This window comes from Serinus canaria, chromosome 1, assembly GCF_022539315.1.
Source record: "Serinus canaria isolate serCan28SL12 chromosome 1, serCan2020, whole genome shotgun sequence".
NCBI classification, from domain to species: Eukaryota; Metazoa; Chordata; class Aves; order Passeriformes; family Fringillidae; genus Serinus; species Serinus canaria.
In genome coordinates this window covers 79,831,398-79,855,850 of record NC_066313.1, presented here as the reverse complement: position 1 = coordinate 79,855,850, position 24,453 = coordinate 79,831,398, and the positions used below count along the sequence as shown (strand labels likewise).

Genomic DNA, 24,453 nt, shown 5'->3' with positions numbered 1-24,453 from the left:
CATCCCGAGGTGGGTGCAGTCGCGCGGTGGCAGATGGAGCGGGAGCGCCGCGCCCGCTGGGGCCCGTGTCGGGCTGCGGAGCCGGGCCGAGCTCCGGGCTGTGACAGTGCCGGGCCGAGCTCTGGGGTGCACCTGTCCAGGGAGAGGTGCCGGGCCGAGCTCCGGGCTGTGACAGTGCCGGGCCGAGCTCTGTGGTGTGCCTGTCCAGGGAGAGGTGCCGGGCCGAGCTCCGGGCTGTGACAGTGCCGGGCCGAGCTCTGTGGTGTGCCTGTCCAGGGAGAGGTGCCGGGCCGAGCTCCGGGCTGTGACAGTGCCGGGCAGAGCTCTGGGGTGTGCCTGTCCAGGGAGAGGTGCCGGGCCGAGCCCCGGGCCGTGCCCTCCCGGCAGCGGGCCCCCCTCGCAGCAAAGCCAGCGCCCGGAGCGCAGCGGGGGCGGGGTGGGTCGTGCCAACCCCCCCGCCACAGTCTCCGCCGCTAATGCCTTTTCTCTGCTGCTGCGCAGGAGTCCCTGCGAATGTAGTTCACCTGCCAGTGCCTCCAGCAGGAAGGAGGCTAATCCCATTGTGCGGTTTAGCGGGCCCCCCCGCCCGCAGGTGAGGCGGCAGGAGCGGTGGGCGCCGCGGAGCGAGCCCTGCCCGGCCGTGCCCTGCTCTGCCCTGCCCGGCCGGCCCCCGCCTGCCCAGCATGTCCGGTGAGTACCCCCGTCTCGCTGAACCCCGCCCGGCTTGCCCTGAGCAGCCTCTCGGGAGCCCCCCGCGGCTTTTTACCCTTCTCACATCCCGGTGCCGGCGAGGGTCCCTGCTGCTTTCTTATCAGCAGAGTGCTGCGCTGTAATGTGCAGCTCCAGAGGAGGATTTTTAACTGTCTGGGTGATGGGGTGAAATAGGTGAACTCATTTATGTATTCTGCTTGTGTGTCCAGCTTGGCCTGCTTAGGTCTCTGCGTGCTTTCCTGGTGGATCCCCGGGGTGACAGGCTGGGGCTGGCTGTCTCAAGCTAAGGCAGGGAAACCTTTCTCATGCCCCTTCTACACAGCAGTGGTGTTGGTCTTGGTCAGTTATCCTTAAAGCCATGAGGTGCTGATTTAAGGGTAATCACAGAACCTGCAGGTGCTCTTCCGTCTCTTGAACATACTCAACTTTTTTCCTTTTTTCTCATTTTTGAGAGCAGCAGTTCCCACAAATCTTGGTTTATTGAACCATTTGAAGGGTGTCAGTCATCTGGACTGAACAGATGCAAAGTCTGAATTCATGTATGTAGCACTTCAGCACTGGGAAGATGAAGAAAGTGAATCTGCAAATAAAGGGATTAGAGCATTGTGATTTTGGTTGAGGGTTTTTTGTTTGTTTGTTTGTTTCAGTTTTTTGGGTTTTTTTTGATTTTTTTTTAATTTGATTTCTTTTTCTTTTGGTTGAAAGGAAAGTGTGGAAAGACTGGAAAGACTGGAAACATCTAACTTGATATGTTACCATTAAGTTCCTTGTGCTGCCTATGGATTGCTTAACCAATTATTTATAATAATTATTACCAATTATTACTAATTTTCAAACTGGTGTTATTACTGTTTTGGGACTAGTTTGGGTGTTATGTGTTATGCTTGTTTGCACTTACGATATTGTTGCATTTGAATTTTCATGAGGATCAATTATGATCTGTTGAATAACAACATTGCAGAGTCTTGAAGTAGAATGTATCAGTTTTTAACTGAAAGACACATAATAAAAGCTACAAAGAACTGCAGTCAAGTGGTCTTCCAACACAAGAGTCTGCCTACTAAAATTCAGTACTGTTTTAATAAAAGATAAGAGAGAATCTGGTTTTGGATGAGGCAGAACTTCATTAGGCCAAGAGAATATTGTATGCTATTGAATGTCAATTTAAATTCTGTTATAAAAAAGTCTGTGTAAAGTGTTTCTTGTTTATCCTCATTGGTAACATCAACGTTTCTACTACTGGATCTAAGAAAGCATGGGAATTAACACTGCCAGCTGTCATTTGTTTAAGAGGGCAAGAATTGCCTCTCTGCTGGAAACTTGCATAATAATTTTTAAAAGGGCTCTGACTCTACTGTCTGAAAATATTGTTCATTTTATCTACTTATAATGAAATATTTCTGAATTGCTTGTAAGGGTGTGGGTGTCAGGAGGAGCAGAGCTTTCTGTTCCAGGATATGGCTGTGCTAGGCCAGAGAAATGAGAAGCTCACAGCTTGTGTTCTCTTTTTGGCAGCCTAACACGCCTTCACAGGGTGATTCTGGGGGAAGATCCACAGGGTCCTTGTGCAGGAGAGGGAGTAGCAGAATTGGTGTCAGGAAACATGCTGTGATTTGGAGATGTGTCATTGTCACCTGGGATCTCAGAGAGGTGCTTGGCTCAGTGGGAACAGGTCAAGGCTGCAGCCTGCTCATCCTGCACATTGTCTGGAATAGAAGGGTGGAGGTGACAAGAGAGCAACAGATGGCACTGGGGAGGAATTTAGGAAAGCAGTTGTACAGTGTTGGTCAGTATGAATGGCAGTAGGCACTGGTGACCTTACCAGCCTGTTGGAAGCTTTTAGCTGTTGATTTATCTGCTCTTATTTTTATGCATAAGATGACAATGTGTAACTTAGAATGTTCTTACAGAAAAATCATAGCATAGGAGTGACTGGTCTGCTGTTACCATTTTGCAGTGGGCAGCTTGGCAATTTTGAATTGTTACACTAGAAGCTACAGCTGGACTAAATTTATGCTTCCTATCAAAAGAAATATAAAAATATTATTTAAAAGCTATGTCTAATGGATTATGAAAAAAACCCTCCCTACTTAAACTTGTTTTGAAGTTGGAAGGTGCACTTCGGTCACTTGCTGTTATCAGTCATTCCTGAGTCTCAAAATGGGTACCTGGTGTTTTTTAATCCTCTTTTTCTCTGAACATGAAAGTGAGCACCACCCTGTCTGCTTGCTCCGTTCCTATTATAAGTAAAGTTTTTAAGTGCCCTAGAATTAGTTTCCACTCCTTTCCAAGAATTTTGCCTCTGGCAGTGTCAGAGGTACTACTTCTATGAGTAAGTAGCATAAGAAGTTGGTGATCTTGGCTAAAAAACCTGTTACAAGTTCCACCTAAGATCACCCTGACTGTAGTGGTTCACATTGCTTTTGCTGTCTCTTCTATGTACCTGCAGAGCAGGTTCTAATATAACTCAGCAAGTTAATTCCTTGAAGATCCTTGTTTTGTTCTAAGAAAGTATTGTTAGGTAATAAAACTGAGGAGCCACTACTGATGATAATGATTTCTCTATTTGCATCATCATATGCTTTGTGGTAATCAAGACAAGACAAGTGAGCAGATTTATAAATTCATATGACAGGTTTTCTAAAAATACACTTTCTTTTCTCATAGCTCACTTGTAGCCAGTGGTATTGTATTAGCCATAAGGATCCCCAACTTGAAAACAATTTGCTTGAAAACTTAATACCCTAAAGAGTAGGTGTTGTCCGTTAAAAAAAAAAAAAACATATTGTCATTCAGTACAAAGAATTAAAGTTATGCTTAATGGTCTCCTTGACACTTATAAAACCCCCTAAAAAAAACCAAAACAACAAAAGAAACCCCACCAAACCAAAAAACTGTTGCAATGAATTTAAATATCTACACCTCTGGCTTTCAAGCTTAAAGAAGATTTTCTCTTTTAAAGTCAGTGAGTGAAACTCTGTATACAGTAGATTTAATGTGTCAGCTAACTGGAAACTTTCAGGTAAACCATTTACTTCCAAAAATGCATATAAAAACCTGACCCTTTCTTTCAGTTATAGAAATGACATGTTTATTTATTATGCTGTATTCCAAAGAATTTTGTAAACAAGGCAAGACAAATAACACTCCTTTCTTGAAAACAAGGATTAGATGAAAGGAAAGGTAATGATAAAATATTTTTATTTTAAACCCCCAGTGGATCCTTAATGAATTAGTGATGCCCCTGTATGATTTTAAAATCATTAGGATTTGCTTCTCTCTTAGCACCAGAAATATTTTAATGTTAAATATTTCCAGTCAATATTTTGATTATCTATTCAATTATCTCTATGATGGTTCACTGTATTAAGAAGGCCATAACATGTATCCCTGATCCCAGCGTCTGATTCTCAAAACAGACACTTAGCTTCTGTTCTTTGGGAGGTATCAACAAGAGTTTCCTAGAAGCAGCAGTTGTTTGGCAGTTTGCTTCCTTGTGGCTATGACCACGGGGGTACAGGGCACAAAAGTATTTGGAGGATGTGATAACTTTCCATACCAGTTTGGTGAACCATTTAATTAGTAGTTTGTGTATTTTTCTATGTATTACTGAAATAAAGATTCAGCTTCTGTAGCCAAAATAACTTGCAAAAGCCATGTGAAGATTGTGTTCAGTTTTGTGGCCGTTATTTAAAACAGTATTTTAAGATTGGAACTCCCACTCATTTAATAATTATTTTTTTTTAATATTTACCTAACTCCTACATTCCTCTCAGTAGCTGTTTTATTACCTTTCTTTGGCTGAAGATGCTTGTTGCCTAACACAAAACTGCTTTGCTTTCCTGATCTTTTGCATCTTTTCAGAGTAATTTTCTTGCTGAAGTAGCCTTCAGCTGTTTTCTGGTTTACATTGGTTTTTAGGGATGCTCATATTTATTTCTTTAACCTCTGGGAAACGGCAGTAGGAGCAGTTTACTTCACATCTATTGCTTTAAAGCAACTCCTTACTCACTGATTTCTGGAACACCTGTAACTTGCTCAGGCTGTTATTATAATGGGACATTTGAAAGTTCAATTCTTCATTTGCTTTGTCTGGAAATTGTAATTACAAATGTTACTGGAGTTTGCTCAGCTGTGGGCTATGCAAACTATTTTAAGATTGATGGGTGATTTGGAGTTTTTTTTGGCCAAGTCTGGCACTTGCTGGGATTCTCCTGAGGTGCAGGGATGTTTGGCAATGTCAGCAAATGTAAAGTATGTGTGCTTGAGACGAAGCTGGCTGGCTGGAGATGAGTGAAAGAGGACAAAAAGTGGGGAGAAAAGGCAGCACACCAGTGGGCCTGTGTTTTGCTCTGCGTTTGGAGGATTTGAAAAATAAAAATGCTAAATATCTGTTAGCTTATTGTGGGCATCAGCCATACTTTACTGCACACCTCGATGATGGTTAGGGGTTAGAACTCACTCATTTTGGCAGCCTCTGGCTGAAGCAGCCATGAAGTCATTTGTTGAGTTCTCTGCATCTAGCTCTGTGAGATTCTTTCCCAGTGTTTCTCACGGGCCCTGGAAACTGTATGGCAGGTTTTTTATGTTGGTATTGTTTGCTTGTTTTAATTTATTTAATGCAATTGCCTGTCCCTTAAGATGATGGTGGTTCTAAACAAGTATTTCCACCCAAGTGTTTATAGAACACTTGTGTAGAGCTCAGTGGAATTCCCCTCGTCTGTGTGACCTGCTCATCCTTGTTCTGGTTAATTTTGCAGCCTAGTGTGTATCATCCTTCTGCTCCAAGGAGGCTGTTCACCTTGCTGAGGTATAGGTCCTCCCCAGAGCTCTGACAGTGGTGGTTATATCACAGGGCAGAGCTGAAGAAGCAGCCCCTTATGATCCTGCCATGGGAATAGTGTGTCTACAAAATACATTTACCTGTTATGCAGGAGTGTAGATTGCTTTCTTTTTTATTGTAACTTGTTTCCTCATGTGTTCCCTGACAATAAGGAACACTCCTAAATTCCCTGGAGTTACTTGAGGTAGGGATTCTCAGCTTCTGGGAGGTGTACTGCTCTTGATGGGAATTTCTCTGCACTTGTTCAGCCAGCACCAGATACCCTAGTACAAAAAAGGCAGAGCAAAAATAATGTTGGGTTGATTCAGTGGCATTATGGAAAGAACATTTCTGGCTAATATGCATCTTTTTCTTTTCCTAAACTTCCAGCACTGTATAAACAAGAACATTTTCCTTATTGGTTGTATTATACTGTGTTCATTAAGCACAAAATCTAAATATGTGCAGATCATCTTTTTTTATTAACATTGTGTTTTGGCAATAAGACCTAGGGAATTATCTGTTTAAAATTTTATTGCAAAAATTTTATACCTGCTGTTGTGCAAATCAGGCAAACAAAAATAATAAAAATCAGAAACATACATTCTTCACTCACATGCACTGGGTTTTCTGTTCAATTGTGCCTTTTGGGGGGAGTCTCATCACAGGAATGGTTTTTATAATCACAGTGTGGTTGTTATAAGCCACAGATTGTTGTTTATCTGGAAGAAGAGGGAGCAAGCTAAAAGGGTTTCCATTAAAGTTGGAAAGTGACTCTCCTGAATATCTTTTTGCAGTAACAGATCAAGCCTTTGTGACCCTTGCTACTGATGATGTGTACTGTCAAGGCGCTCTCGTTCTTGGGCAGTCATTGAGGAATCATAAGACATCCAGGAAATTGGCAGTTCTAGTTACTCCAGAGGTTTCCAGTGGGATGAGGTAAGTATTAATGTGCATTTGGAGATTTAAATAGTGGAAGAATAAGCAACAGCATGAAAGATTTTAATAGGTTTCTGTGGATTTCACAGCATTAGGCCTAGAACTTCCCTCTTGGCTAGTGATTTCTAAGAGGAGTCTCAAATAACATCCATTATAAGCTCCTAGGCCTACTAAGAATTCACTTGCAGAAGTAGAGCTTGTGGCTGGAATTTGTCTTATAACTGAGAACCTGAAAATTTGGAATGAAGGTTTTAGTTTCTTGCGCTACTATTGTTTTTCTCCAAATTTTTTCTCTCTTAGAGAGGGATACATAACCACTTGTGACCTCAGAACTCTCCATAGACCTACAGGCCCAGTTCATGATTAATGTTCTTAAAACATATTGGTTCACAGCTATCATGATAAGAAATTAGTTTCTTTTTGTTTTTTTGTATAAATCACTATACAATTTGTGTTGTGATTCTATAGGCACTGCAGAATAGCATTTACAGAAATCTTATTGCATCTGAACTCAAGCCCTGTTATTTGGAGGGCTTGTTAAAGGCATGCCATACCTTAGCAACTTAAACTTGTAGTTCTGCTATGTCTTAGGAAGTGTGCAAGCTCATTTCTGCGTGCTATGTGAATGTATTTGCAATGCATGTGGCTCAGGAAATAAATTTTCACATTTTTGCTCTGACTGGATGCAAAAAAATCTGTTTTTACAGACTTTTGAAGTATGGACATTGTCAGAACACTGTAACCTTCCTGAGGGAATACCGTATCAATTTTATGCATGGGTCGATATTAAATCTGTAATTCTTTTAGTTTCTGTTGAGTGGGAAGAAAATCATTTATAATATGTATTTATAATCAAGGATAACATTAAAAAAAAAAAGAAGAAGAAAGCCGAACACTGAAATAAACTTCTAATAATCTGTTAATTTAGTTCTTTGCCAGTTAGTTCCTGTTCCTTGAAGATCAATCAGGCAAAAGCTAATGATCCCAAACCTAGATTTTGAACAGGTTTTCTTTTTTTGTGCTTTTGAGGCCTTGAGGACTTTGATTATAATGGCATAGTGTAAGTAAATTAGCTGTGTTTTAAAAACTTTTTTCTTGCTTCTTGAAGGAAAATTACCTACTTTGGTATTACTTATAGAATTCCCATTAAATACATGCATAGAAAAAAAATGTTTAGCTTAAGGTCTCATTTGAGATGCTACATAGTAGTGAGGAGCTGTATATGGTGAGCAAGTATATATGTACCTTATAAAGGGGGCAGTTTTGAAGCAGTGTTTACTTGGGCTCCGTAGGTACAAATTAGTGTGCTGGCACTGCATGTCTCATCCTGTAAAATGCAGAGTGAACACGCTATGGTGCTGTTCTTTAGAATCATTTGTGCAGGATGAAAGCTGCTTTAATTTCTGTTGGTGTTTCCTTAAGAGATAAGTGATTAGAAGAAGGATTGTTTTTTCCTAAAAACAGCAGCTCCCACTTTTGAGATGTGCTGGCCCCCACAGTGGAGAAGACAATGTTTTATGGCCTGATAGCTGCCTCTTCAGCAGGCTGTTTCCAAAGACTTTTCACTTCTGACTTCTTACTCTAAGCAATCAATCTAGCTTTGGTTATTGTTATAATTAATGTCATGCTGTGTGTCTCTGTTGTCATGCCTGAAGTGAACTCTGATGAACTTGTCTAAACCCCTTTCTTTCTCTCCACTGCTCTCTCTGGTAGGTCAGTCCTCAGCAGTGTGTTTGATGAGGTGATCGAGGTGGGTGTGCTTGACAGCGCTGACTCAGTCCATTTGGCTCTGATGCAGAGGCCAGAGCTGGGTGTAACCTTCACTAAGCTTCATTGTTGGACTCTTACTCATTACAGCAAATGTGTCTTCATGGATGCAGACACTTTGGTGAGTGGAGAGGGAGCCATGGAAACATTTGTGTCTGTCTCTGATGTGGGATGCTTCCTTGCCAGGCAGCCTTCAGGCCTGTGAAGTGACCGGATTTGCTGGCGGTCACAAGGTTGCAGGAGCCCCATCCTGGCACGATTTAGCAATTCGCACAATTTTTGTGCTGGCTGCATAAAAATATATTCAGTTTGGAGAGTAGCCTCAGGACTGTCCTCAAAAGAGATCACAAACTCTATGTACTGGGTCTTCTGACAGAAGTTTAAAATAGATCTCTCTCACGTACTTTTGTTTGGAGTTATTCTTTCAGGAAGGCAGGATGGTTTTAAAATAAAAAAAGAAGAAATTCTGGACATTAAATTTTTTTTAAAGTTTTTAGAGGTATAGAGATTAAAATGGTCATAATTTTGCTGGGGACAATCATGTCAGCCTTCCCTTGTGCTTTCATGGCTCACTCTGAAAGACTGGCATGCGTTTTAATAGGATTGTATTTGAATTAGAAACCAAATTAAGTTATTCTTCTTGAGGAAGAAGGCTTATGATTTCTTGCTTTACATTAATGTTAATGGAGGGAGGCAATTTTTGGTCTTAAAAATTCAATTAAGTAATTTTACTTGAAAAAAATTTTCTTCTGTTTTTCACAGTGGCTGTGAAAAGTGGGGGTCCTGACTTTCACTGACTGCATAGCTGTCTTTCCACCAACTTTATCTCTGCCTTAACCTGATTGATTTTCCCACTTCCTTGTGAAGCTTAAACAAAAACAGAAAAGCAAATATCTGATCTTAAGCAATATCAGAAAGCTGGCAGCAAGAGACAATTTTTCTACTACCTTTTAGTCAGTCTGTCGCTTACTAAAATGATTTAGATTCCCAATTTTCATTCAGTTCTGTTGTAGTTATCAAAAATAATGGACTATGGAAAGGTGAGTTAAGAAAGAAGGAAATTGTGTGTTTTCATGGTATAATATTTAAAGGGACCTTGGATGGTCTTCAAGCTTCATGAAATAATTTCACAGGCTTTGGATTTTATCAGAAAAATCATGGAGAATCACAATTATTGTTGCCTTAATATATCAAAAATAGAGGTTCTGACCTCTAGCACATTATACAAAGGCACTGCTTTTATGTTCTGCAAACCATGTACTAGGCCAAGCTATCAATTTACTCCATTGGAATTAATTTGACAGTTCTTGCTCTAGACAGACATTTACTCTAGCATCTTTTTCTCTTTTCCTACTCTCCATAAGGTACTTTGCAATGTTGATGAGCTGTTTGATCGAGAAGAGTTTTCTGCAGCTCCTGATTCTGGCTGGCCTGACTGCTTCAATAGTGGTGTGTTTGTGTTCCAGCCCTCCCTGAAGACTTACAACCTGCTGCTCCAGTTTGCTGCTGAGCATGGCAGCTTTGATGGTAAGGGGCAAGGCAGAAGGAATGAAATGAGAGACAGTTTCCATGCTATCAGGCTGAATAGAGGAAGGCAGGAGTTCTCAGGGCTCTATGCAGGAAGTCAAGATGCAGAACTTTGCCTCTTAGATGGTATTTAAGACCTGCTGACTTACTCTGGACTGTGCTTCCCAGAAAAGGGCAGTGAAGGGACATTGTGTCTGAGTCTTGCTCGGTTAGTTTTAATTTTGCTGTCTGGATTAGGAGAGAGAAACATACCTGATCTTCAGTGTTCTGCTCCGAGGGAGACCAACACTGCTCCTTTCTTCTTATATTACAATAGGATTTCATTTACACTGAGCTCAGATCGGAGGGAATCAGGTATTATTCACTTGTACATACTCACATGGCCATATTTTCAAGTCCAAATTGGAGTCCCATGAACATACCAATCTCAGGCCCCAGTCTCACTCCCATCCAAATTTTGATACAAATTTGATTGTACACATGTTGTGGTAATACTGTTTTATATATTCTTTAGGAGGTGATCAAGGCTTGTTGAACAGCTTCTTCAGCAGCTGGGCAACAGCAGATATTGGGAAACACTTGCCTTTCCTCTATAACTTGAGCAGCAGCTCTGTATACACCTATGTTCCTGCTTTCAATCAGTAAGTAATAACACTTCTGTAAACCTCTGTAGTTTGTTAAAGAACATCCTTTTGTAAGAAAGACTAATAATGGCATATTCTGTTAATTATAAATTACAGTATCACAAATTATCTTATGTAGAAACCATGCAATAGAAGCTTAAATTAAATGGGAATGTCTGGGCACAGGGAGAGTCCCAGAGTTGGCTGCACTGTCTTTTATGTTCTTTCAAAGAAGCTTCTTTCATTTTGACAAAATGTAATTACTTTCGTTCTGACAAGTTTACTTTTAAGCTTGTTCCTTTGTTCTCAAGTAATTTCTTAGAGAAACAACTGGCATTGCTTAAACTTTTTGAGCCATTCCTTATGTCCTTCTATGAAATGAAATTTGTGCTACTAACTATATGATTCCAGACCATGCAGTTGAGAATCTTATCTGGTAAAAGGCAAGTTGGATTTGGGGTGTTATGAATTTCTGTTCCAGTTGCACAATACACTCTTATTGGAAGATGAACTTTGGCCAGTGTATTTATTAGTAATTTTTAATATGGGATCAGTAATACCCAATCTTGGTGATTAAATATTTGAAGTGATATGTATTTTTTTGTGAATAGAGCATGAAGGAGGACTGGAAATAGTACTGCATGAGACTATCAGCTTCCTTCATGAACTTTCCTACTAGAATTAGCAGCTGGAAGCAAATGGCAATGTAACTTTTTGTTTTCTCTATGTTAAACAAGTGAATTAAACCAGGAAGATAGAAATAAAATATTAATACATATAATCTCAAATGTGTTGCTGTTGCAAAATGTTAAATTACATCACCTGTGAGTAAGCATGCTTCTTCTCGGAATTTATAGAGCTAAGAAATATTTTATGTACAGAACTGTATATTTGATCTCTACAGTTTTGGTAGAGATGCCAAAGTTGTTCACTTCTTGGGAACAACAAAGCCCTGGAACTACAAATACAACCTTCAAACAAAGAGAGTTATGCAGGATGGCACCACCTCTGGATCTTCCCATCAGCTGTCATTTCTTGCCCTCTGGTGGAATATATACAGTGCCAGTATATTGCCTTTGTTGGAAAAACTTCAGAAGATGGAAGAAGCAGAATCTGAGGAATGCAAGGTAACTGATAAAGAGTTAGTGGGAATATGCTGGAACCAAAACCAAAAGTTCTGAAAATTGGTAGAGGAAGAAATTACATAGTGTGGTAGGCTGACTCTGGCTGGGTTCCAAGTGCCCACCAAAGCCACTCTATCGCTCTGCTCCTGAGATGGACAGGGGAGAGAAAATGTAAGGAAAGGCTCATGAGTCTGGGTAAGGACAGGGACAGATCTCTCACCGGGTACCATCCAAGGTGAAACAGGCTGAACTTCAGGAAATCAATCAAATTTATTACCAATCAAGTCAGAGCAGAGGAACGAGAAATAACCCCAAATTTGGAACACCTACTGCCATCCCTCACTTCTTCCTGGGTTTAACTTTACTCCCTGTTTTCTCTGACTCCCCCCCACCAATGGCATGTGGGGATGGAGAATGAGGACTGTGGTCAGTTCCTTACGTGTTGTCTCTGCTGCTCCTTCCTCCTCAGGGGTTGCATTCCTCACACTCCTTCCCTGCTCCGGGTGTGGAGTCCCTCCCATGGGAGACAGTCCTCCATGGACTTTTCCAACACGAGTCCTTCCTATGAGCTGTGGGATGCAGTCCCTCAGGGACTGCCTGTTCCAGTGTGGGTCCCCATGGAGTCACAAGTCCTGCCAGCAAACCTACTCCCCTGCAGTCTCCTCTCTTCATAGGTCCAATGGTGCTGTTGGGACCCTGCTCCATCATGGGCTTTCCATGGGGTCTCAGCCTCCTTTAGACATCCACCTTCTGTGCTGTGGGGTCCACCATGGGATGCAGGTGGATCTGTGCTCCACCAGGGGGAGCTACAAAAGAACATCCTGATGCACCATGGAGCTACAAAAGGACATCCTGATGCACCATGGGATGGATGCAGGGTTATCTCTGCTCTGGCACCTGGAGCACCTCCTCACCTTAGTTCTTCAGTGACCCTAGTGCATGCAGGGTTATGTAGCTCACACATATTCTCACTGCTTTGTCTGCAGTTGTCCAGTTGCAAGGCAACTCCTTCCTCCTCCTTTTAAGAAGGAGCATTCTCCTCCTTCTTAAACCTCTTATCCCAGAGGCACTACCACCATCACTGATGGGCTTGGCCTTGGCCAGGGACAGGTCCATTTTGGAGCCAGCTGGCATTGGCTCCATTGGGTTTGGGAGAAGCTTCCAGCAGCTTCTTACAGAAGCTACTCCTGGAATCACCCTGCTACCAAAACCTTGCTGTGTAATCCCAATATGTGTGGGAAAACTTACTAGCCATTTAAGAAGGATTTCTTGTACTATCTGCTTTCCCAAGATATCCTGCAGCCATCTTCTTAAATTTATGGTAATGTGTGTGCATACAGAACATGATGCAAATTAGCCAGAGAAGGGATAACCTGGCCCATGAAACAAGCAGACTTTTGTTTTTCTTGTAACTAAATTGATACAGACCATATAACTAGGTCCTGAACTGTAATAAAATTTACCTTTTCAGTACTACACCATAGCTTGTTTCATGAGGTCATAACAAATAAATCAGGTTTGCAAAAGCAGTGTTAATTGCATTTTGTGTTATTTAAGATGTTATGTGCAGTACTTCTGTATCATCAAACATTTATTGATCTCTTTATGCTTTTTTTTCTTCAAAGGAAATGCAGCAGTGTGTTTTTCATGAATAGAATAAAAAAACCTTTGTTTATAAATAGATGATTTCTTAGAGACCAGTAGCACAAAGAAATGTGTAGAAATACAATTTTCAATTTTGTCTGGATAGACATGACGAATTAGATCCCATTTATGCATATGTAAATATTTTCTTAATGCTTTGTAATATTACACTATTAACATAATTGAACTAATTGCATAATCCCCTTAAGATCAGTTGAATATTTACCATCAAAGCCCCAGAGAATAATTTGGCTTGTTAACCTCATGACACATTGGAAAGCAGAGGAAGGAGTGGGTACTTTTTGATGATATACTTTAACATGCTTTAATTTTTAAGGCATTGCGTATTAAAGAAATATTTCAACTATGGTAAATGAAGGTGGAAATACCTGTTAGATTTACCTCATGATGCTGGTGTGCCCATGAGAGTAAAAAAGCAAAAACCTAAACTGCAGCATGCTCTAAATTTAGGGCCATATACTTTTTTTTTGCATTTATTAAGTTATTCCTTTAAATATGAGAACCCTCTAAGGAAGTGCAACTGTTTTAAATAAGTTATTGCTGTCCTGAAAAATTGTATTTCAGTGGTGAGATGTTCTTGTTTTCATTAGCACACTTTCAATGGAGTTGAAGTTACCCTGAAGAGGGTCAGTCCTTGTGTGGCCAGTTCTCTACAAAAGCCTGAGCTCCCAGAGCAGACAAGTGAAGTAAATTCCACAGCATGCTCACCCGAGGAACTCGCTTTCAAAGCTGTGAGTGTGTTGTTTATTATTATATGCAGAAACAAAGTCAAATTATATACTAAAAGGAGATTCTTTTTGATCTGGAAGATCATATCTTCCATTTGGCTGCAGCTATTGAATTTTCTCGCTAGCATTAAAAATAATCTGAAGCCTATTTATTTTCTTTAATCTTTAGTTATGCATGTATGATGTGTCTGGAAGTTGAAATAGTTTGCTTTGCATTTTAGGAAGAGGAAATTCATTCAAAGTTTTTAAGTACTTAATCAAATGTATCAAAAATATCTGCTAGCAAAGCAGTATTTTGAATATTAATACTTTTGTGAATTAATATATTTAAAACTATAATCCTTTCTATCATTCCTCTGTAGAAAGTTTTTTCCCACAAGTGTTGACCCAGAATACTGTTTCTCAAATTTCTGTGACTTGAGCAACAAGAAGAGCCTTGAAAAAATCCACTAATGAATTTTGCAGTCTTTCTGCTTCTTTTGTCACTTTTCTTGTATTTGTGTGTTTCTCTTGCCCTGAATCTCCTTATTTTATGCAGGAATTAGGTTGGACATAATAACACAATGCCTCTGCAGGTGTAAGTCATTCATTACATATTGTGTGATAAACTGTATTACCCCATGATACAACTGGGAGAAAATAAAATTAGTGTTCTAATGTCATCTGCATTGTAATTTGTGAACTGCATTCTTGAATGATGAAGACAACTTTCAAGATGTTCTTTCCTTCATTTCTTTAGCCTATAGTAACTCTATAGAGTAAAACTGTAATTTTCCTTTCTCATTTGCCCTCTTCCTCCCCTTCTTCCCTTTCCCCTCCAAGTGTGAAGGAGCTGAAGGAAAATTGCAAACCTTACAGTTCCATAACTTAAGAATCATTTATTTGCACAGGGTGTATTTTCTTGTGTGCCTTAGTGAAGTCATTTATTTACACCCTGTGCAAATAAATGACTTCACTAAAAAGGCTTAAAATAAATAGGGATACATTATCAAGATGGTTCTTTGGGGTAAAAAAATCATAACGTTTTCCTAAAGCAATCTCATTAAAATTTAAATTTCTATTAATATTTTGATTACTAGGATTGGCTTATCAGAAGACCATATTAATTGGAAATTAATGGCTTGGTTCCCTTCTTCCTTAAGAATACCATCATTCCACTTTTTGTTTCCTAACTTCAATATACTTGTGGAATTGTTTTGGGGGAAAAGACTTTAGAATGGGATCTGTCATTTATGTATTGCTATCTGTCAAAAGCAAATATTTGGGACAATATTTTTTGGGCAATCTATTTTACCCCTGTTTTGAAATACTTTGTTCTGTTCTTATTTCATACATATAAAAAGCTTATGTGAGAGCAAGCTATCCTGAAATGAGATTGTTCTTGTTGAAGTTTAGCCTCATGAATGGTAGGAATCATGGATGGTAAGCTTGTTTCCCAGGCTGTATGTGTAGTCACTGAAAAATGACAGCCATTTTGAACCTATTTTAGGATGAGATGAGCTGCCCTCTGGAGGTACTTATCTTAGATTGATTGTAGTAGGAGCTTTGATTCAGTGCCATTTTTTGATAGCTAAAGCTGGCTGACATGAATTTTCTCCTTGATGATAATGTGCTTCCTTGCTTTTCTCCCATCTACTGCTTTACCCTCCCCCAAGACTGAAAGTGATTGTATTGTATTGTGAGAATTCTCATGAAAAGGAAATTATGAGAAAGTATTCTTTTAATAAAACCTCAGTGGCTGTATTTTAGCAACCTGTACACAAAGTCGAACCAAGAGATTCTAACGCCCGTCCCTCTGAGCCTGACAGACCTTCAGAACAACCTGCATTTCAGCCTGCATTTCAGGAAACCTCAGAAATGGTACATACAGCTTTGTGCATTCAACATCTATAGATAAGTGCATGTGCATCTTTGCTGCCAACATAATTTTAGGAAAGCTCAACTAATTATAATACAATATGCAAATAAATTCCTTCATGTTTTAGCCATGTAATTTCTTAACTTTCCAATACTGTGTTGTGATCCCTTTCAAAAGGGATCAAAAGTTAGTTTTCTTTTCAAAACCTTGGAGTTTTAAATGTGTATTTTCCTGTGCTAACCCCTGAGTAATCAGTGCATGATGTTAATTTTAGTTCTCCAATACTAACACAAGCAAAGCTGTTTGGGTATTTTGTGTTCGTTAGTTCTGTTATGTTTTGTTTTGCTGTGGGTTTTTTTACCTGCTGAAGTGATGTTTCCGAGCAAGTAGAAAGGGAACATGCAGGAGCCTGAGTCACCAGGCTTTCCTTTGTGGTCTTGCACTGCATTTATGGACACTTGTACATGAGGGCAGTGTGACAACAGGGGCAGACTTGGTGTGGATGGGGTTGACAGGGTGTCAAGGATTTCTAAGGCACACTACACAGCCATATTCCTAATGAGGGCTTTTGTATGATTGTGAAGCACTCTAGTGAAATACTTAAAGACTGAGAAACAAAACTGTAGCTCCTGTGCAGCCAGGGGTGTTTGGGCCCCGGCTAATTCTAAAACTATTATGATTCTGGTGATCTTTTTAATCGCTTCCAAAGCTGTTGATAAAACTTGCCAATGATGAAGAAAGAAATCTTGACACCTTACTGCATGTTGGTTGTATGAAATACCTTACTTTGTCTTCCACAAGTCCTATGCCTTATCTGCCCCAGACTGGCAGATGTAATGGATATTCCAGGGCATTTAGGCAGTTTAAGACATTGATTCCTGCCTATTAAATTCTATTCTGAAACATTTTTACCTTGAATTTGTGAAGACTTCACTAGAAAGCCATTCTTGCTGATTTCAGTTTTGTTTACAGCATGAGACGGGTTGTTTTCCTGTGAGCCTCTTTGAGTACACTGAAAGGTTTTTAGTGGCTGCCTTGATTAGTCCTTGTTGTATTTCATCTTTATTACAGGTTATAATTGTTGGGATGTTTTTTTTTTTGCTGGCATTGGTCAACTGGGGACACAGTTTTCGTTTTACATGGTAGAAATTATCACTAATAATGTGTCTTTCATTTGTGCACCTATGATGACTTGACTTTGAACCAGCATTTACAATTTTGGAGTATCATTCAAAATGAACTAGCCATTGGTATAATAAATAGTGTCCATATTTTGAAGTAATTTATTAAACAATGTGTCTCGCATCTGCTAAATTATATTGATCTCACTGGAGAGAGGGAGTTTTATTTATTTATTTTATTCAAATAAAACTAATTACCAAAAATCCTAGAAATGTACGTTCACATGAAAGCTTGTTGGAGACAAGATTGGCAGATAAATTATAAATTCTTCCTTGCAGCAGATATTCTACTCTAACTGGGTGGTATTTATAATATTTTCATTGTATTGTTTATTTTATTTTCATTTTATGATTTATTTTACTGATCTTAGATCATGGCTGAGTATGCCATGATCTAAGATCAGTAAAATAAATATTTGGTGTGTTCAAAGATGCAATGGAAAGTAGTAAAACCATGGGAAAATGAGGTCACATTATCAAAACAGGAGTGAACCTTTGAATATTGTTTATTTCATTGTTTTAACTGGGAGTGTACAGTGCAGAAATTTACCATTTAAGGTTTAACATCACAGTATTGAAATGAGAAAAACCAGATGACTGTTTTCCCACTCTTCTTCTTCTTTCCACAGAATGAGGTTGCCCATTTTGTTTCAGAGCTGTCTATTCACTTCAAACCAGCAAAACCAACTCCAGAAGATGAACGGAGAAAATGGGAGGAAGGGCGCATGGACTATATGGGGAAAGATGCTTTTGAACATATCAAAAAGAAATTGGATGCATTTTTACACTAAGACAGGGTGTACTGCTATGCCCATCATGATAGATTTCTTTATAAATGCAATTCTTGAATACTTGGCTGTCTTCACCAGTTAGAGGTGACATCAGTTAGAGGTGATTATGGATCCTCATACATTTTTGGGGGACCTTAACAGATACAGAATCTTGGTTTTTAACTGATAAATGTGCCTCAACTTTATTGTTACATGTGTCTCATCTTCATTGTTCTTACACAGTGCCTTCTAAAGAATAATGAATGGTACCTTTCTGAGTTTAAACTCTCATGTATTTATCACTCTTCCCTGATGCACCCTATCTGCATTCTACAGAAACAGTCACGTGTAGGAAACATGTTGGAAGTTAAGATTGTTTTGGAAATTTAACTTCCCCCAAGATGAGATTATTCCCAAAGTACATTCAGAAGTTGCAATAAAGTATTTGAATAAAAAGAACTTATTCTAGAAACCAAATTAACACCTTCAAGGGTGACCATGATGTAGACTTCCATACGAGAAAGAAGTGATGAAATCCTGACCTCATAGGAATATGCAACAAAACTTTTTAATTTAAACACATTTAGCATTAGAGGAACTTCAGACTTCATCTGAGATCACTAGTGGATGCTCTACCCAGATATAGGCAGCTGCTCAGCTCCATAACTAGAGTGAGGAAGCATGGTTTAAAACTCTTTAGGACAGATTGATAATGTATATTAACCTTTTATATTGTTGTCATAGGATACTGATGCTTTTTAAAATATTGTAATCTTTAGTTGCATATTTTGAATTGTGTGGTCAGAAGAAGAAACACGCACAGCATGGTGTAAACCTTCTGGTGCTTTTTATAAATTTGTTTACAGTACTTCAGACTGCAGCTGATAAAGGCCTTCTTTGGCTTAGCATTGTTGCCCTATACTGCAGGCAATTTGAGTGCAACTGAAAACAAAATTGGCACTTGTTTTAGTAAACAGGCCCTTTGAAGATCTTTTAACAATAGCTGTGTGTGGGAATCAATAAATCTCTGAATTCCAAACTCCAGAAAAAAAATCTACTGATGAGACTGCATTATATTAAGGACATTTATGAGAGAGTGTTTTATGTATTTGTGTTCTTAAGTTTGACTTATCTCAGTGAGTTTACTTTAACAAACAAGTAAAATAATTTTTTTAAAAAGAAAAAACTTTTAAAGAAAGAGTCTTTACATTTATGCTAATATAATAAGAGATTTGACAGTTGTTTGTGACCTTGCTCAGTATTGGAATAAGGATTCTGCAATGATGTTGCAGGACTTGAAATGTTTTGATCTAAATACATCACAAATTTTGGCAGAGAGATACCTAATGAAATTTCTTGGGAATCCTGTCTAAAAGCAATGATGTACCATTATGCATAGATGATAGCAGGATAGGAGGGAAGAAGAAAATTTTATTTCTTTTTCCTCCCATCAAAAAGGATGAGAGGGTAGGGCAAGGAATAAATGCCCAAATCAGGAAAGGAATGAAAGAGTCAAAAGGTCCCTTAAGAGAAGTAAAAGAATCTTTGAGTATCAGAATTACTTCCTAATATTCACATTAGTGAATTTGCTTTCACTTCAGTAGGATATTTCTGATTTTATCTAGTTCTCATTTATCCTTAAACTCTTAAATGGGGAATCTCACTGGTGTGTCTGTTGAACACAAGCTTCTAGGTCCAGTTAGTGTTTGGGGACAGCCGAGAAATTGAGAACAGTTCTCCCTCTGCCAAACCCTGGCACCCTCTCTAGCCTGTGTTCCTGGGTAGGTGACGCTCACACTTTAACACAGGTAGGTGTGTTCTACCTCTTGGTGCTGTGGCCCAGTGCAGCAGCTGCCATGTGCCCTTACTCACGTGGCATTTGGTTATCCCTGTTTCTTAGTGATCCTTATGCACTTCTGAGAAAGTCCTCTGTTTTATGAACATTGCTGCTAATATACTCCTAACGCTTTTGAAGACTATGTAAAGCTGTGGCCAGCAATGTGGACTCATGTTTCATGTAACTGTACATTTTATATTAACTACTAGATCTTATTTGATACACTGATTGGATCATGGAAAAAAAATGACTGATGTGAAATCAGTAACTGAAAGGTTTTAAAAATAGGCATATGAATTTAGTCAAATGTGTCATTGAGTACATTTCAAACTCATAATATGTACAGTGGTACTCTGTGTGGCATATACAATGTTTTGCAAAGAATTGTAGTACAATAATGTAATGGAAATAAAAGAAATGGAAAAGACATCTGAAGTCATGTGCTTAACAGACAATGAAGAGCTATAGGTTGTTTAAGTTATGCCAGGGAATATTACTTGTGAATAACTAGTTACTGTAATATATTTTTTAATTTTATTCAATTGCTTCTGAGACATTAGCATTACCTGCTGAGCAGAATTAAAAGTTGAGAGTAATAATTATTTCTACGGACATACATAATTATCATGTTTAGAATCTCTTGTATTAGCAAACAGTAGCTGGCTTATTGTATTTCATGGAAAAGCATAGCTGTTAAGGGCCTTGCCCTAATTTTTGTGTCCTGTCTTCACACACAAAAAATTGAACCAGTTACTGGTAATGTATTGTTGCAGACGCTTATAGCACACAGCTGTTGCCACCAGGGTGTGAAAAGGGAGAATTTTGTATGTGAATCCAGTGCTGTGCTTCAGGCAGCATTCTGGGCTTTTATGGCCATCAGTTCTGAGCTCCAGGGTCACAGGCAGGTCTGAGGGGCGTTGTGGGCTGCATGTGGCCATGAACCACAGTGCTGAGCTTTGCTAAGTCGAGATGTGTCTTGAGAAAAAAATCCTGCTGAGCTTCACCGTGAATTTTTTTCCCACATTAAAGTGTGGTATAGCCTCGAGTATTTTTAGGGTAAAGAAAGTTAAGAAGTGTAGTCTTTTTGGTGGCACTATTCATCTTTGAACAGGCCAGACTATGACTTACTGTTGTGGGGTAGAATTTGTATTTAGAGAGGACAGCTTATAAAACATGCTGATTCTTCTGTCATGTGCTTGGAGTTATTCACAGCTTTTATTTGCCATACAAAAATTTTATTGGGTGCTCTTCATGTATAAGAAGGAGATAGTGTGGGAGGGCCACAAGGAAAATTCTTGAAAATTTTAGACGTGTGGGTTAATGAACTTTCCTAGCCTACAGGAAAAAGGAGATTGATGTTCTTGAAATATCACTTTATTTATTTACTGTCTAATGTTTTGTGAGGACATTTCCATCTGGGTTGTTCTTGGGAAATAAGTTTTCTTTGTCTCTCTATATCAGTCAGCTCACAGCAATGGTTCTTTCAAAGCTGGTGCTTGAAAAAATGCTTTGTTTTGTTTGGTTTTCTTCACCTTGATTTTTCCATCCATGAATGGGAGGCTGGGTTAGTAGCAGGTGCTTGGGACTTTTGTGTGCTCCTATAAACAGCTTGGTTTTCAACAGCAAGTCTGCAGTATGTCTACTTATTTCTTAAAGGATCTGATTCTGTTGCTTTCCTGATCTGAACTGTTTTGATTCCTATGACCTTGAACATAACATTAAATGGACCTGTTTTCTTAATTCATATCTTATTAATTCAAATCTCACATTCCAGTTTGCCCCAGTTTTCTTTTTGTTATTTTGGAATTTATTTCTGTGGTTTGGATTTTTGTTGGTTTGGGGGTTTTTTGTTTGGTTGGTTTTTTGTCAACCCAATATATGAGATTAAACACATGATAGTAAATTTTTTAATAGCCTCCAAAAATATGTGTCAGTACAGACTGCTCACTGAAGTAGTCTCCATTGTCAGCATATTGGCTGCAAAATGTTTCAGCTAAAATTCTGTTCATCCTAAGATGGGTGGCTCCTAAATAGGTTTTTTTTGTGCTAAAAATTAAAAGCTGTGACACTCAAGTTATGTTTTGCATCCTCATGTAAACTTTTGTTTTGTAATAGCATCATACCATAATTACAGCAAAGGTAGGTAAAAAAATGCAGTAGTATATAATTGATTTAAACTTATAAATAATAATTTCTAGAAAACTGAGAGTTATATTAATAAAGGGAAAAAAATACAGTTGCAAGAATTTTTTTCTTGAATTTTACTCTGTTGAGAAGCCTTCTCTGTTGAAAAGCCTTTCAACTTCAACGAACTGGAGGTATAATAACCCTAAAAGTCCAAGATAGCCAGTCTCTTAGTTGTGATTATTTTAATACTTTTCAGGATGGAATAACATTTAACTGCCTTGGAGAAATGTTTGTTCAATTTTATGGCACTGTGCATCATTCTGAACAATGATAAATACGTAAACCAGATATTTTTTTTTATTTTAGGGCAATAATATTTTCAGAGCCTTCTCACAGGATTAAGTACTTGGAACAGAACTAATTGCATGTCATGGATGGGTACCTGTTTTGTTTTGTTTAGTTTAGAGGCTTTTTTTTTCTTTTCAATCCTCCATGAATTCTTTCTACTTTCCAAATCTGTTACTTACAGCTTTTAGAGAAATGGCAGAGCAGAAGCCAGGGCTGTTTGGATCCTCTAGTAACCCCATTTATCTCAGCATGGAGAGTTGCCATTTCTATTCTGGCATTCAAAAAATCTTAGTAATGCAGTAGTAGGGTAATTCAATGAGAAACAAGGTTTTGAATAAATCTGAGTCTTTTTAATTGAGTTAATTAGATGTAACATTACAATCAAAACATCCTACAAAAAACTTTCAGTGTCGTATTGAGTTCAACATTATATACATGTGTATGTGTATATTAACCTAAAATCTGTAATGAGCAAAAGGTTTCTTGTTACTCCTTGGTCATTTATGTAAATGCCTCTCAAATATACTCAGAGGGAATTTTAAGCTGGATAAATTTTGAGCTCAAATTGCTTTTCTTAGTTTATTTGTTACACAACCATTTTGCATCCTTAGAGGATGGGATCTTGTGATCTGTGTGCTGGCACTCCCTTGAGTCCCAGCAGGGAGCAAAGCAATGTGTCTAATATTTAAACAGGATGTAGTGAGGCTTCTTAGAAGCTTATTGTCTCTCTGTCCTGTGAGACTTGACAATTACTCTGTTGACTCAGTCTAATGCAACAATTCCAAAGGTCATTTAATAATGATCAAATGAGTAAAGTAGAAGTCAGCTTCATACAATATGAATGCCAAACATTTACACAGTACAACCACAGCTCTTTCAGTAAAATAAACTTCATTTGTTGCAGAGTAATACTTCCCTCTCTATGGTGTCTATATTAAACCATGTGTAGACACATTCTTGTATAGCTTGGAGATTGACCAGTTGTCTCAGGTTTTCCTAATAGGCCATTTTATGTAGTCCTTGTGCCTTGCTACAAAGGGAGAAACCATGAGAAAAGAAGGGAGAAAGCATACAATTTAGGCTTTATTCTTATAAATAAAAGAATAAAGCCTAATTTATATATTTTGAAAAATATCATTATAGACAATTTTTCAAGGAAACCTAAATAACTGAATGAAGAATTTCCAGTGTTATTCAAGAAGGTTTTGTGACAGAGCTTTTGCCTGTAAGTGCATTTTACATCAAAGGGCTCATAAGGACAACTTGAGTGTGATGTTGGGTTCATCTGCTTTATGGGGAATATACATTTGCCAGAAGATCAGAGGAACAGCTTCTGCAGAGCTTACATGTTCTTGTTAAAATGGCTACAGACAAAAAATTTTGCAACCAATCCATGGCTAGGATCTGCATGAAACATGTAATATAATTAACCTCTTTTTCCAGCTTACCACTGTCTCCTCAAAATTTGTACATTTTAAGATACATTTAGCTTTAGACAGCAAAAGGAATTTAGGAGTTAAAATAGTTTTCCCTCCTGTCCTCTCTGTTTTTTTGAAGAGATGTGCATCCAATTAGGCAATTTGCCATTACTTTGCTCTCCTTCTTGCCTGCAGATCCTCTGTGTGCATTGTCTGCCCTCTCCCTCTCTGTGTGGGAAAAGCACTTTTCCCTGTGCCTGGCTGTCTCCTAACAGTCCACAAAACTGTTTCTCTATGTTGCCAGCCCTAATTCTCCTCCTTCTGCCTGAAAGTGCCTCTGATTTTCCACAGATGCCAGCCAAGATAAAATTGTCTGTTTGGATGTCAGAAAGGCAACATGGATATCTACGTGACTGCTTATACTGACTCTATACAGCAGTTCAGCCAATTTAATTTTCAGAGGAATGAGAAGTTAGACCAATGTTTTAAGTTTACATTTATACAGGGTGATTTTTTCACACTGTGTTTAGAGATGGAGTTCTGGGTCTTGCTGATGTGCTGGCCTTCCTAGTCTGACTTCCTAAAGTTTGGGTCTATGCTTGCATCCTGAGTGAGTGCTTAAACACCATCCCAGCCCCTGGTAAGTGCTCTCATCATAGCCTAGTGTGGGACTGGGCATGTTCTTGTGTGTAAGTCATAGAACATGCTGAGCTGGAAAAGACCCAGCAGGATCATGGGGTCCACCAACTGGCCCTGTTCAGGACATCCCAAGAATCACACCATGGGCTTGAGAGCATTTTTCCAATGCTGTTTGATCTCAGACAGGCTTTGTGCTGTGACCACTTGCATGGGGAACCTCCTTCCAGTGCTCAACCTCCTTCTGTGTGAAAAACTTTTTTCTGATACTTAACCTAATGATTAGAGTGGGTGAGGGGGGAAGCCAGTGAAGTGAAATGAAAAAAAACTTAACCTTGTGCTTAACTAATAATGTAGATGCTACTGGCTTGA

General features: G+C 38.9%; 1 protein-coding gene across 1 annotated transcript; it reads left to right on the top strand.

The window, feature by feature from the left end:
* Window positions 1-683: 683 nt before the first annotated feature.
* On the top strand, window positions 684-20,160 carry GYG2 (glycogenin 2). The gene is made up of 9 exons (XM_018908811.3): window positions 684-690; window positions 6,331-6,472; window positions 8,186-8,360; window positions 9,604-9,766; window positions 10,281-10,407; window positions 11,294-11,516; window positions 13,769-13,909; window positions 15,656-15,766; window positions 17,575-20,160. Exons 1-9 carry the CDS (start codon window positions 684-686, stop codon window positions 17,734-17,736), a joined length of 1,251 nt encoding a protein of 416 aa, XP_018764356.2. The 3' UTR covers window positions 17,737-20,160.
* The last annotated feature ends 4,293 nt before the right edge of the window (window positions 20,161-24,453 follow it).

Excerpts from the sequence above, each read along its gene's own strand:
- GYG2 (XM_018908811.3), top strand. Across the intron at positions 9,767-10,280 it reads TGAGCATGGCAGCTTTGATG|GAGGTGATCAAGGCTTGTTG; the intron begins GTAAGGGGCAAG and ends TATATTCTTTAG. Across the intron at positions 10,408-11,293 it reads TATGTTCCTGCTTTCAATCA|TTTTGGTAGAGATGCCAAAG; the intron begins GTAAGTAATAAC and ends TGATCTCTACAG.